At 41.1% G+C, this 15,393-nt stretch overlaps 1 protein-coding gene across 7 annotated transcripts in view; it reads left to right on the forward strand.

Annotated features, from left to right (window-relative positions):
* SCML2 (Scm polycomb group protein like 2) overlaps positions 1 to 15,393 on the forward strand; it is an 81,409-nt gene that overhangs the window by 44,128 nt on the left and 21,888 nt on the right. For all 7 annotated transcript variants that reach the window (XR_013945044.1, XM_080576447.1, XM_080576450.1 and 4 more), the window contains 3 exons: positions 5,417 to 5,667; positions 10,333 to 10,468; positions 12,411 to 12,614. Coding sequence is in view for 6 of the 7 variants with exons in the window: in XM_080576447.1 (XP_080432573.1) it covers positions 5,417 to 5,667; positions 10,333 to 10,468; positions 12,411 to 12,614 (591 nt within the window). In the remaining variant the exon portion in view is untranslated. The remainder of the gene's footprint in view (positions 1 to 5,416; positions 5,668 to 10,332; positions 10,469 to 12,410; positions 12,615 to 15,393) is intronic.

Below are 15,393 nucleotides of genomic sequence, written 5' to 3' on the forward strand. Positions count from 1 at the left end.
CTAACTCCTTCAGCACCCTGGGGTGAATCCCATCTCACCCCATGGACTTAAGAGCATGGAGCTGATACAACTGTTCCTTACGGTTTCGGTGACCACAAATGGTAAGTCATTGTTCCCACAGTCATGGTCCTACAACTCTGAGGATCAGGCAGCCCAAGATCTGTTGTTACTGTTAAATGCTGAGGCAAAAAAAAAAAAAGGCAAAAAATACCTCTGCCTTTTCCTTACCCTTACTTGTTAGGTGACCATCTGCTTGAAGTGTTGGTCTCGTGTTTTCCTTTGACCTCCTCCTGCTGTTGGTATACTTGAAAAACCCTTTTTTGTTGTCTTAACACCACACTGGCCAGTGTCGACTCAAGTTGAGCTTTGGCTTTTCTTGTTTTCTCCCTGCAGATGTGGACTGCAGCTCTGTGTTCTCCCTCTGAAGCCAAGTCTTGCTTCCAGAGGTCATGTATTGTCTTTCTCTGCCCTACTTCCAAGAGTTGCCTGTTCAGCCAGGCCAGTCTTCTGCCCTGCTTGCTTGTCTTGCAGCACATGTCAAGACCTCTTATTGAGGTCTTCTGGATATTGATGTCATCAGTGGTTGTCTTGCCCAGCTGGTGGATGGGACTGAGTGAATTGTTTCAAAATGCTGTGTTAGTACACGTAAGCTATGTTAAGAATACCAGTGCTCTCGTTCAGATCTTGCACTGAAACCTAACAAGTCATGACAAATCAATAACCGTGCTCTGCATTTCTTTTTTGCTCCCCCTGAAGCTTGTGGCATTTTGTCTCATTTGGGGCCCACCTTTCATCTTGGTGATGCTATCTGGGGAGCAGTAATGACAAAAACTGGGCAGAGTAAGTAATAGCATCAAGAACCAGGATGCCAAAACTTGTACCTGCTGTGCAGAGGTAGGCTTCGCCAGGCTTCCTGTGACAAACTCCTATTAACAAACCTACGGCAGTAAGCTGTTTTGAAAACTTGCTAGTCTTTTCCGCTTCCTTTCCCAGTTTGTCAAAACTATCACAATAAATACTTAATGTATGAAAGAAGGTTAATTTTATAGTTAAAACCCTGGGCTTAAATTGAGAAGTGAATTTCCATTACTTCCACTGTGGAATTCTGACATGGATTTAGGGTAAGTTGCTCAATCTCTTTGCCGCATTTTTTAATTTTTATTTTGTATCTGGTAGATGAGAGAAAAGCCAGGCTTTTATATTCTCAGAACAGCATTCAGCTTCTTTCTCAGTGGGGACATACCAACAGTACTGCAGTACGAACAGAATAATTTCTGTCTTGACAGAAATGCTGGTTTAAGCACTGAGTTACCGTTTTTGCTGTCCTAATTGGCACGTTCACCTGAGCTAGCAATGCTGTGTTCACAGAGTGCATGGCAAAAAGGGCCCGTGCCTTGCTTCATGCGATCTCACTTCAGCTTTCTTAAGTCTTTTCTGGTAGTTGCTGCTCTGTGACACTAACTGAATGGTAGACTTAAAATGTTTGAATATTACAGAGCGGAAGCTTTTTTTCCTTGGCTTTAGCTAAAGAGGTAGAGTGAAACCATTGCTATGGATTATTTGAGGGAATTTTAATAATTAGAATTGCATGAGAATTCAGGCTTCTGAGCTGTCGTCTGTCCCATCCCCTTCCCAAGTGCTGGAGCTTTTCAGTAGCTTCAGATTTCAGTTGTCTTTAAATATCTGACTTATTCTAGCAAGAGATCTTGGGGATAGTGTTACGGGGTTAAATTTTGCGTTCCTTCATGTGCCATTTGGCCCTCATCTGAAGTCTAATCTTTAATATCCTTCTCGTGTAAATAAGCTCAGTTGACTCCAGTGGATCTGCTTGCACGAATGAAGACCGAATGGTTGTAATGCATCTTTAGGGCGTGGGTTCCAGGACATTTGGGTTGTGCATTTCTCTTAAATGTGCTGGATACAAAGTTCATAGGTGCTGGATTCTCACAAGAGGGATTTTTGGGGGAAAAAAATGTTTTGAACAAGCAGTCATTAGAAGTATGAAAGCTCTTGGTGTGTTGCATGAACGTAGTCATCTATGGCCTTTGCTAGCTCGGTAGAGTAACTAGAACTCGGTGGCCTTTGAAAACTCCCTTTAGTTGCTGACATTACTATGGAAAAGCATGTTTATGTAGGCTGCTCTCCGGTCTCCCGTTGTTGAGGACAGCAGTACAGTTTTTTTGGATCTAAATAAGAGACTTGGGAAAGAATGCCACGCAGCGCATCAAGCTCCTGAAACTTGAGCAGTCGATATTTTTGTAGAAGAGCAGCATGAAACAAATGCTTTATTTTGTTTGTGCAAATGAGAAGGCCATTGTGATGCAAAGCAGTATCCTGAAAAGGCAAATGTGCTTTTTTTTTTTTTTTTTTTTTCTGTTGTAAATATCCCAGCTAAATACTGCAGTAATTGCAAGCAGAGCTTGGCATTTTTTCTCTCTATTCTTTTCATCGATATATTTTAACAAGTCCTCATGAGACTATTAAAACGTCTTAGTTTTTGGAACATGTGGTCTAGCGGGGATAACTTTGTCTGCAGAGGCAGTGGGTTGGCAGCTAGGTTTTGCATGTCTTTTCATTTCCCTCCAGATTCTCTGACCCAGCGTAACCTTTGGTCTCCCTCTGAAGGCCGGGGTGAAGGAAGTATGAGCAGGTGACTGATGATCACTGTCAATACGGCCTGCAGACAATATGTGAATTACTTTAGCAGTCTCCTGCTGCCCCCCCCCCTCCTCCCTTAAATCAACAAATGCAAATAGCTGCCTCCTTATTTGCTGCTATCTCAGGGAGGCTGCCCAGGCAGCGTGGGCTTTGTTGTAGTCCCTGCGTAGTGAAAAAAGCGGCTTCAGCCTTAGTCAGAAGAAAAAATATCAAATGGGACCTGACCCCCCCCTTAATGGTTAATGCTGCTAATATTTGGTCCTCTGGCGTGTGCAGGTAGGAAGATGCTGTGCTAAGAATCCTTGCTGTGTGTGTTTCAGGAGGGCTGCCTGCAGCGGTTAAACTCTTTGCATTGTTGCTCTTTGTCTGTAAATATCCTTCTGGAGAGGAGTAGGGATTGCCCAGCGGATCGAAACTCATACCTGTGCTCGTAGAACCTGTTGCCATTGCAGTTAGCTCTGTCTTTAACATCGGCTTTATTTACCATGGGAGAATAGATAGGCGTTTGCTAGATTTCAGCAGAGGCACAAAGAATTTGTAAACCGATGTTTACTTACAAGTTTATGATTGTTAAACACCTAATTGCGTGGCATGACTGAATAAAAATAGCTGCATTTTACAGTCATGTAAGCCTAACATAGGACATAACGTGTAGTACCGTCTAGTATAGCATATAGTTGATATTTGTCTGCTGTTCCAGGAATACTGCTCCATGCAAGTTGTCACTCAGCAATTCAGATACATGAGACTAATGCGTTGCCAGGAGGTGGTTAAAATTCTCTTCGGTTTATTTTAAGCTGTCATTGCATATGAAAGTAAGTTTTGGTATAGATAAATACCAGAAAGTGATTACTTTCCACGTCGAGAAGGTGGTCCTTCTCAGGTACCTAGGGATATAATGTGTGTATTTAACGTTTTAGGATTGCAACCAGCCGTAATGAAGGAATTTCTTCTGAACTGCCATTCAGGAATATTAGATCAGTTTGTCTGAATCAGACAAATCACAATGTATGTAAATGCTCCTGCAGCTTTAGAAATGTGTGTCAGTAGAACTTGTATTTTATAAGGAGTCTGCTTGCAGCCTGTAATTCATTTTACCGTGACATTTTATATTGTAGAAACTTTGTAACAGGTAAATAAAAATTCAGAGTTAAAGTAACAGTTGTAAAGCTAGGTACTGAGCTGTTCAGGTGACTATCACTTGTGTAGCTAGATGTTAAAACTGCTGCTTAATCTCCAAGTATATTCACAAGATCTCTTTTCAAATGTATCTGAGTTCTATTTGCTTACCAGCAAGTCTCAATAGTCCGGGGGGAGAAATATGACAAATTCACCAAAATCAAAAAAAAAAAAAAACACACCTCCTTAGAAGCTGCATGCGTTCCAGTTCTAGTCTGCAGTAGTCCTTTGCATCAGGTACTGGTCACTGACACAGTCAAAGCCCACTTGAACCCTAACTTGTAGTACTTCTAAGTTATGTCACATGAAGCTCACAGTGTTCACAGTTAGGGTGGATCATGGAGAGCTTTTCCTGCATCAGCGAGCCACAAAAGGCTGCGGTAAAGACAGTATCATGCTAGAAATCCAGATGATCTTGGTATAAAGACATGAAATGCTTTCAAAGATGCTGTGTGTTCTCTTTCTTTTCCCACACCTCCTGTAACAAGGGTGGTTTGCCATCACAAAATTTCCCATTTTCATCCTCTGCTTACCTCTCTCTTTCAGCTTCTGCATCTGTCTGCCAGCAACCAGCCCAAGAAGCAGCATGTAGTTCTTCCTGGGCTCTGTCATTGCTTTGTGCTGGCCGCAGGTAGCATGGTGCAGGGCATCTCCTTGATGCTGTGTCCATACACTTAGGTTCTGTCTGACATCCTCCTGGTGTTTTAATCAGTCCGTTGCTAAGAGAATTGTTGCAATAAAATCATCATTATGACTTCAGAGAGGTGAGACGGGTGGAAATGATTGCTAACTAGCAAGTTTAGCTCAAAGAAATCTGATTACAGCTTGCAGCTTCACATCAAATTATAATGCAGTCACATCATATTCATACTGGATCCATTTTGTACTGCAGTGGGAGATTCAAGAGAACCACTTCAGTGTTACGAACAAATATAGATGTTATTTTATGTTTTAATTTTGGAAGTCCTATTTCTAAATAAAAATTGAAGTCTGGGTGGCACCCAGTAGAAAAAGCTGGGTACAATTATGTGAACTTAACTTTCTAAACTGGCGTTTCAGAAAAACGTTTATTCGTGGTACTTTGCCTATCACCAGTTTCTCCTCTTCAATTGGATGGTTTCTTCACTGCTCCAAATTGCTTTGTAGCTTCCTAGAAGTAGTTGGCATGTCTTGTAGTTGTGGAAAGTGCTCTGAGAGGAGAGTGGATGTATTATGGGCTGTATAACTTGAGAAGCATTTTGAAGGCCTTCTTGATGAATGGCACTCGATCTTGTTATAATGAAAATTATGGAAAGCATTTATAAGGTGAGTGGATTGATACTTTTTTTATTTTTATTTGAATGTTTTTTTTTTCTTAGGCAAGTCCCTCTAAATTAATGGGTATAAGAGTTTTCTCTTTGGCTTTAAAGAAGTTAAATAGTTTCATGCCAACTGCTTGAGTTCAAAATATCCATGTGTATTTATTTTACAATGTAAGTTTGCACTACACTTTTTTTTTAAGCCTTTATTAGAAAAGTTGCTTTCCATCATTCATTTTGAGGTTTTCCCCCCCTTCCCTTTTGTTTTTGTTTTTCCTCAGTTTCCATTACAAAGAGCAGTGCAAAAATCCAATCTTCCCCTTCCAAAGTGACCCGGCGTTCAATGCAGTCTCCACAGAAATCTGCTCCAGTACCAGCGCAGCGAGGCAGGAAACCAGGTCGGGGCAAACCCCCTGGACAGTCTGCAGTTCCCAAGAAGGGCAGGTCTCCTAAAAATATTCCCCTGACCAAAAGCACCTCTCATACTGAGAATCTTAAAACAAGGAAAAAAAGTTTAAAACCTGGAAAAAAGGTTAGTCCTTATCTACTATTTTACTTTATATTGCAAAATTTTGTAGTGAGATTTTTTTTTTTAATTTCATTTTCTGGCTTTTCTTCAGCCTTCGGGGCTTTAACTGTCTTCAGAAGTTGATTGCAAAAAACGATCTAGAATAGCTGTTCTGGATTATCTTGGGATAAGCTTCTGTGGATTATTTTATTCTAGAAGAGGAGTACTGGTTTAGATTAATTTATGGGTGAGTTGTTGGTGTTGAAAAATACTGTTCTGGAATAGCCGTTTCCAGGAACATTCCAAGAGCCAGGGAAGCCTTTAGGCTTTTTAGTCTGGGTTATTTTGTTACTGAATCATATACATAGTTTGCTTACTTTTTTGACTCATGTTTAGCAACAGAGGGTTAGGAACATTGAGGGTTTTGGTGCAAAATGTAGGCATCTTAAGCGCACAGCTGGATTTGCCACATTCGTCTCTTGGCTACCCCCTTGTCCTGGAGGTCCTGCATGAACCATGAAGCTTCTTTCCAGGCAGTGGGTTTCCCCAGGTGTGAGCCCGAAAGATGTGGTGCCTTTTCCACCTCAGAGCTGAGTCCGAGGACTGGATGATGCTCGGGCAGCACCAGCTGCGATCAGGTTGGCCCTGCTGTCACCCCGTTCTCCTCCACCAGGCGAATGATCCCAGGGTGGGCTGGTTCAGCTGGCCACACACCTCTCCCTTTTACTTCCGTCTTTATCTGATCCCCACCCAGAGAAGCATGAATGCTGCTGCTACTGTGAGGAAGGGCAGGATCACAGCCGGGCATATTTTGACAAGTCCTGAGCTGCTGTGGAAGCGCAATCTGTTTCCTCAGGCTTGTTCAGTCATGGCAGGGTGTCAAGGAGGCTAGGCTCTGAAGCAGCAGTCCTGCAATATCTTTCCCCAGACAGTTTGTTTCTGCCACCCTGCTGCTCCCTGCTTTGCATTAGCACAAATGGGGGGGTGGGAGGCATTGCTTTCTGTTTGGTTTTCTCACCCACATCCACCCACAGCTTTCAAAAAGCGGAAGTTTTGCTTTTTTGTTGTTGTTGTTTTCCTTTTTTTTTTTTTTCCCCTTCAGCCTGGGTCACTGTGGGCGTATAGGAAGAATTGCAGGTGGTGCATGTGAAGGGATGGAGTAATGGCACAAGTGGGACCTATCCCATCAGTGCTGGTCAGCGTAAAGTGCCAGTGAAATACCTGTATTGGAGCACACCTAAAAGATGCTAGCACAAAACTGGAGTCAGTCACTTCGTTGAAATGATGGCAGCAGGGTAAGGAATGAGTCCAAGGACTGGAAAATGAACCCTGAGTGGTCTTTCTGCTGCCTTCCTCTCCCAGTCAGGCATCCAAGCTGGTGCAGGTGGTCTCTAGCTTTATCTCTTGCTTGGTTTATGAAACTGCCCAGAGGCAGAGGTTAAAGAGGAGAAGGCTGCGCCCACCCATACAGACTGAGCTGGTGGGTAGGGTGTTCCCTGTAAATCTGAGGGGCTTTAAAGGAGATCACTGAACACATTTTGTATCTTAAGGAGGTACTCAGGTGGAGCAGGATGTGCACTTCTGTGTAAGAGTTTTGTGCTCCTCTGGCTGTCATGAAAAAGAAATAGAGAATAGTTGGAGTCATCTCACCTTTAGGAGAGGCTTTCTGGGCTGGGTGATGGGAAGTGTCTGCGTGGAGCACTGTGCTTGGCACCTGCTCTGTGTGAAGTTCTCGGGATTTGCATGGGGATGGGGGTTACTGCTGGCACTCCTTGGGCTGAGGCAGCCAATCTGAGGCACTGCTGTGCACTTCTGGTGTCCTCTGTGGGACCAGGGAACTGAGAGTTAAGGTTTGTAGGATCTGAGCTGGAGCTATCCATCTAACTCGGCGTCTTACTATAGTAACTTTTGCATTAAAAACTTTAAAAATGAGCTCCTTTTGAGAAGCCATGGAAAGTTTTTATTGCTAAAGTACATGGTAGGATTGCCAAGACGTTACGCACATGTGCAGTCTTTGGAGCGTTATACCTGATATTGTATGGGTGAAGAGAGGGAATCCCTTTGTGGGAGTTCTGTGTCCGTGGGGCGTACTTGACACGGAGGGCCATAGAGCGTACATACTTCCCAATACGTACACAAAGGTAGTGATAATGTGCCTAGAGATTTGAATGCAGTTGTTTTTTTTAAGGCAGATACAAAAAAACCCATCCACTTTTCAGACTTTGCAGTTGTGTTCCAGATGTGAGCTGGCTGTGTGTTTAGGGAGATTGGTCTGTGCCTGATGAACTATAGATTTGTTTGACTTCTTAACTCTTACACTGAAGAGGCAGTCTGGGACTCTGCCTTTTTAAGCTTGTTATGCTGCTATGTTTATCGTTGTGCAGGTATTAATTTTTATTATACAGCTAGGAATATTAAGCTGTCTTGTCATTTTCTCTTTTATTTAAATGTTTTCTAAGCTTCTCCATGATCATGACATGCATGTTGGGTTTTATTTCCCATTCCCAACCCCCAGCGTGCACTGTGTGTTTTTTTTTTTATTCTGTCACAATGAAGAAAAAATCTTTTTGCATCTCTTCCATCACTTTTTAAAGTGCACTTTGCAGAACAATGCCAAGCATTCCTTCCAGACCCACTGATTAACATGTACTTCTCAAGGAAGTGCCTTGGTCTGAGTGTGGATCACAGCCCTATATTTGACCCCACAAGAGCAGCATCCACATCAGATGTGTGCAGTCAGTGGATGCTGGATGGCGTGCAGGGCCAGGTGGTGAAACTCAGACCAGGCAGATGTGCTGGGCTCTGCTGGGACCATGGCCTGCCTCCTGAAACAAGGTGGCTCTTGGACATCAGTTTGCTGCTCCTCAGTTTAGGGTTGCAAAATGAGAACCTCAGCTGAGCAAGCGTAATATGCTGGATTTCCCAAACATGTCCTTTCCTTATTCTGGAGGACAAGGTAAGAAATCGCTGAGTAGCCTCACCACACTTACGTGTTTGTGTGGATGGTAGGTAGTTCTTCTGACTTACAATTTGGTGTTTGCATTTTGTTTTCATGCCACGCATCTCCCGTTGCCTCCCTCCACTTCCCTCTCAACTCGACCACTGGTATTTTGCAGCATGACAACAGCCAACTGGTCCCCTGGCGAGTCCCTTCTCCGGAGAGGCTTCAGGAATGTCAGGCTTCAGATCAAAAGCTCAGACTTCCTAACTGCATTTTGTTTCTCTGTGTTAAGGAGGAGATTCTCAGTGTTAAGGATGATAGACCTTTCTGCTTCCCGGTGTTAAGATGCGTAGGCAGTTTCTGACAAGTAATACATCAATGTTTGGTTCAGTGTTTGACCTGAGCCACTCACTCACAATGCAGCGCCAAACCTTGGCAGTCTCTCTCTTGTGTTCATGGTGATTCACTCCAGTACCATGTTGTCAAGTAGTTTCTACAGCCAAACATATTTTCTCTGATCTGTAATGAGCACAGAAATTTTCTTTAATGTGCTGTGGATTTTAGAAGGAAATCAGTTTATTCTTTGTAGGTGTTCTGCGGAGGCTAAGCACTATTGCTCTTAGGAAGGTGTGTGTTTTGATTGCTTACTGCGTGATTTTTAATGTATTATTTAGTAAGTATATTGCTTGTAAGAGTGGATACTGATAAATGGAAGCTTCTCTTAGGGAATTGACTGATTTTTCTCTTAACTATAGAACAATGTCAGACCACCAGAGTCAATCCAGAGTAGCCAGGTCTCTGCTGCCTTCAGCAGTGTCAAGACCTCGGGTAACCTCTTCCATTCCTGTTCTTTTTGGTAGGTAAGAAAATGATGACATAATCTGTTCTCATGCAAGAATAAATGATGAAGGAAGAGGTGAAGAATTTTTCTCCAGTTAATTCCTTCTTTTATTTCCGTGTATATTCATAACACGTCAGAGCATGTTAGAAGTGCCTTTCTTATGTATGTCTGTTTTCTAAAGCCCAGTCCAAAAACAAATTGCAACACCATTTTCTTTTCCTCAGTTGGAAGGTAAGGCATGCTGACCAATTTCCAAGTCTTTGGAAAGAGAGCTCTGGTTGTCTGTCATATGATAGGCTGCAAATAAGTTTGGCTTGGGAAAAGAAGAATGTTTTGGCAACCCATGTGACTGGATTATAACTACTGGTTTATTTGATACCTTGCATAAAACACCAATTCCTGAAAGCGATTACTGAAGAATTTCAGCCCATTTGAAACAAGCTGAAGGAAAATGTAGATGCACTGTAAAGCTGACAGCTAAATTTGAATCAGGATTTATATGTGAATATATACATGGCCCAGTTAATTTATTGGAGTTATGATAAACCCAGATGATTGGAAGAATATGGCCAGGAAAGTAATCCAAAACACCTCTTCTGTGATTCCTAAAATGTAGAAGGGTCATGAATGGATATATAAAAACTCATTGTGTTTCTGCTCCTTCTCAGATAGAGGTGGGTTTCTTTTTAAGTCAATTGTCTTCCACTACTTTACTCAAGTAGCTGTAAATGCAAATGAGCAGTTTCTGGGCTTCCTTTCCTGGATTTCATCATCTTTGCAGTGTGTGGTACTTTTGTAATAAGGAACTACACACACTCCTAGTAGTATGATAACTGATGGTAGAAAGAATTAGTATACTACTTAAAAAACATTAAACATTTTGACTTTGTTTTTTTTCTTGAAACAGAAAAAAATCTTCCCAGAACAACTGTCTTCTGCACCACCTTCTCCTCTTTCTTCTCCTGATGGGGACAGTGGCACTACACAGATACATAAAGATGGAGTTAGTTTATCTGGTGCAACTGCGGCAGTTATATCCACAGGTAAAAGTAAAAATGAATGACATTTTTAGTGTGAAATGGCTTCCGTTTCAAGAAAAATAGTTATGTCATTTTATGGAAAATACACCGTAAACTTATTACAGCAAATAATTACTTGCCTACTTTTTTTTTCAGGTATTTGTAGGTTGCTTTGCACAACTAGTATTTAAATGCCTTTGTTACAGCAAGAAGTGGTGGAACAGAGAGACTTTTGGTAGATCTAGTAGACCTTGCTTGTGCTAGACTAGTAAACACTAGACTAGTTTGTTTCTGTCTGAAAGAGACAACTGTATGGTTCTTTCATGTCTGTCCCACTCCTCAATATATGAAAAGGGAGCAGATGTATTTAAAAAACCCACATGATACTCAAGTACCATGCACACTTGACTTTAATAAAACAAAAGTGAAATTTTGTCTCTCTGTAGCCTTACACTAAAAAAGCAACTCCATTAAAACTAAGTTAAGGCAATCAGGGGGAATACGTCCCTCCTCCCAAAACAAGCAATGAAAAACTAGCTTAAGAGCAATGAAAAGTATCTTAAACAGAGTTGGCAAGACAAAAATAAGCTACTTAATGAGCGAACTCATTGAGGAACTTGTAACCCTGTAATGAAGCAATTTGTATGTAGTCAACTGAAATCTCAGAACTTTCTAAAAATTCCATAAATTATGATAATTTTGTTTGGGAGTACTTTTGACATTTAAAAACTGTTTTTACAATAGAAGTTGTCAGGCCCTTCTCAATCCCAACTTCAGTGATGGATGAGGGGAAAATACCTGTGTGTTTCCTAGGAAAATAAACCTTTCAGGATTCAGTTGTTACTGAGACCAGAGAGAAGATGTCATGAAAACTCTTTTTACTGATTTGTATCATTTTTATCCGTATGAAGATGCTTCCTCCAATATGCAGACATTGGAGAGTAAGCTGATACGCATGAAGATAGAAGATCATTGAAACACTTCATAGAAATGTTTCATTTTTAAAAGTGAAATGTTTTTAAGCCCAAATAGCACTACAGTTGAGAGAATATGGCAGTCTTTTGTGTAACAGAATGCTTAGATTGTCTGCTTAATCACTGCAGAAGGACATTTTGTCTTTAAGCTATAATAATGCGTGGGGTGCATTCTGGCCACGTAATAGTCAAGGCCAAAAAGAAGAAGAAGAAAAAAAAAACACCTTCAGTTATGTCTTTTCCCCTTATCTTTTTACCTTGTTGTTCATTTTAAAAAACAGTTTTTCCTAGTCTCTGTAAAAAGTATTTTCTAAAGTCCGGTTTGCTTCTGTGGTAAGCTTTAAAACCACCTTGCACAGTTTTCAGAGAAGTGTGTTCATTTTATTTAGCAGAGAAGGCCAAGCTGTAGTGTGGAAATCATACATGAGTGGTTTGGGGCTACTGAGGATAGGGATGCTGACCATTATACATGCATGTGGCAATGCTGTGTGGGTGCTTCCAAACGGGCATCCGTGGCAGGCGTATGCCATAGGGTTTGGTTTGCGATATGAGAAAAGAAAGGGAAGTAATTTGGTAAGGCCAGCTTTTTAGAATTGAATTTTTGGTAGTTCAGAGCACCTGCCAGTAGTTTTTACTTTACTGGGTCTGGGGTGTGAATAGAGATGAGTCAAAAGAAGAGCACAGATTGCGATGGTGTTGTTTCCTTAGCAGGGTAGAGAAGGGCTGTAGAGATCAGAGGGAAGTGGATATGGGACTGAGACAGGAGAACCTTAACAGCGTGCAGAGAGAACTTTCTGCATGCTCAGAAAGTATGCATGCATGATGGTGTGTGTGTTCCACTTTGGGCTGAACGGTACGGCTTGTCATCAAGACTCAAACTGAAGAAACAGCTTGCAGTTCAGGCGTGTGAAACGTGTCTCTATTCTTTTGTGCGCACCAGCTGTGATTAAAGCAGAAGTACTCTATGGTTAATATGGCTTGTTCTTTTTCAGTGTGTGTTTATGTCAACAAGCATGGAAATTCTGGGCCTCACCTGGATAAGAAGAAAGTTCAGCAGCTTCCGGATCACTTTGGGCCAGGTGCTGTCAATGTGGTACTTCAGCAGGCTGTACAGGCTTGTGTGGATTGTGCCTACCAATCCAAAACTGTCTTTGGATTTCTGAAATCTGGCCATCACGGAGGGGAAATGATAACTGGTATGTGAAGATGTTTTATTTTTGTTTCTTCACAACTATTGTGAACCTGAGGCAGGGCAAAAGAACTGAAGTAACTGCAGTGAGTTTGTATCGTTTTTGTAACACACAAGCACAGTCAAGAGTATATACTTGGGAACTCTGTTATTGAGAGAGTACTGGTGGAGTGTAATTTATCTCAGCGTGGGCCAAGGATGTTCTGGACAATTCTTAAATTAGAATTCAGCAATAGGGAAGTTAAATTCCATGTACGCTGTACAGTTAGGTTCTTATAATAAGTAGAGCTGGTGCACCTCATTTAACAGCTGCAGCCAAACATTTGTCAAGTAAGCTCAGTGCAAGGGAAATATCAGATTTATTAATTCAAGTCATTCGCATAATCTTATCCATACATAGTATTTGTGTTCTTAATGCCTTAAGCAAGTGGGTGAAAAGTTTCCAACTAATCTGTTTAGCTTCCAGGCAAGTGTTTCCACATGTTAAATTTGCTGCTTCTTCCCTTCCCCCGTTCCCCAGTCTCTCAGGTCAGTGTTCATCCACCTATGTCCTCTATTAAGGAATAGGTTTATCTCTGGTACATATTAATGGCAGGTCTACAGATAAATTATCCATATATCTCATACTGAATAGCTGCTGCTTGACATTTTTTTCTTTCTAGGCTAGGAAATATTCTGCATAGCAGTTAGCACATCAATTCATAATTCCATCACTGGTAGTAAAAAGACTTTGCATTACTTTAATCTCCTTACATTAACACCAGATGTGAAAGATGATTAGTGGAATACCGGTTTAATTAAATCCTTATAAAAGATGTTGCCGTCTAACAATATTTAAAACATAGTACCCTGACCTGCATATAGCAGATCTTCAGTAGTCCTTGCCTATGTATCCCCTTTAGTTTGTTCACAAAATGGGTGCTTCTTCTCTGCTGTGTAGTAAAAGTTTAATGGCACTGTATGAGTGGGGTTTTGAAACCTGTATTACTTTATTTTTTCAGGCTATATGAAAGTTTAGTGTATTATTAATACCTTGCTGTACCCAATTCAGATCCAGTTTTTCCTTGAACAAAATACACGGAGATGTGCTTTGCCAGTAGTCTGCTTGTGATCCTTCATCAAGAAGGACTATGACAGAATAGTTGCAAATAATTGCTTTACAGAGTAGATTAAAAATTTGAAAATTCTATCTAGTTCTTATTGTTTCTGTAGGAAATTCTGTAGGAGAAGGAATTGCTGTTGTACACCAGGCTTCACTACCAAGGCCTGGATTCAGAGAAGCCTGCTCAGTAGCCCTGAAGTTGAGGGACCTGGCTGTCGACTGTTCCTGAAGCACAGTCCTGCAGCTCACTCAGGTGTTACAGAGCCACAAGACCCCAATGAGTTTCTTGTGTTCTTGAGCTTGTCTCTCTGAGAAACTGTGTGAACAAACACTTAAAACTCCATGTCATTTTATCAGAAATTTTTGTGTGATACATTTTGAGAAGCACAAAATGTGACTTAGGTTAATGTAGCACATTACAACTGACGGTGCTTGTGAGCACCAAGGAAGAACAGAAAATATATAGTAGAATAAAATGAGGAATTGGAGAATGAAATTGTGAGTGTTTTCTTGTAGATTTTTGTTTGAAAGTGGTTTTAGTGTAGGCTTTTTTCTTTTTTTTTTTTTTTAAGACCAGCAAGAAAAATAATTTGTTGCATAAGCGAGTAAGCAAAGAAATCTAAATCTGTGGACTCACGAACTTTAATGGCAAGTATTGTATCTGCCATAGGAGGAAACTGTATGCTGGGACATGAATAAAATAGTCTTTCTAGAATATGTGTGAATAATTAGTGGGTTCTTTTGGTTCAGCTGCCAGAGAAAATAATTGTTTTGAATGGAGTTGAATTCAGATTTTTTTCCTCTTTTCTTACTCAAAACAGAAACACAAACCATTTTATTTTTGCTTGATGCATAAGGTTTCAATTCAGGCAAATGCAACTGAAAGGAAATTAGAGGCTTGATTAACAAGCCCACTCATGGTGGTAGTGTCAGCCTCTTTTTTTCCCCTTGTAGCTCAGAGACTGTGGCATTTGGTGGATGAAACAGTCTGAGTTTCAGATAAATCTTCTCAAGCAGAGAATTAAATCAGTCTCTTGGGTGATTTTCTTCACTATCAGACAAACACATTTGTCTGATAGCTTAGCTCTCAGCCTTTCTCCTGGCTTTCTGTTTAAAACATGCCTACACAATGGAAAGTAAAGAAATGAGAATGACTTTTCATCCCATGGGCTGGGATTGCACAAACAAGCTCTATTCCCTGTTTACTTGTCATTAAATGCCGAGGTTATTGCACCTCGGAAGTACTCCTTTTTATTTTCAGCCCTTGCATTTATCTAGGAAGTAAGAAGCATATGCTGTCCCCAAGCAGAGCAGACAGTTGTGCTTGTGGATACGGATCCCTCTCCTCCGCTTGGAGTTCCTGTGGTTGCCCCCAGGGGTTTAGAGTAGGAGGGAGCTGTGTTTGCACTGACTGAATCCTTATTTGTGGATTTTTCCCATGGTATGTCTTGTTGGGGCAGTCAGATGGCTTCAGATGTTTCTTGCTTTATCCTCTTGACAGCTCAAAGATAATATTGTTCTTTTCAATGCTTCTTTTCAAAATGAGAAATTAAGATGTGGAGAACAAGTAATTTCCCCAAGGCCATATAAGACTACCTGTAAGGCTATTATAAAGTGTTTTAAATTTTGGTTGTAGCTGACAGTACTACTTTGCAGTAAATACCAGGAGAGCAGCCCGTGCTAG

This window comes from Anser brachyrhynchus, assembly GCF_964034855.1.
Source record: "Anser brachyrhynchus genome assembly, chromosome: 1".
In the NCBI taxonomy this organism is placed as follows: Eukaryota; Metazoa; Chordata; class Aves; order Anseriformes; family Anatidae; genus Anser; species Anser brachyrhynchus.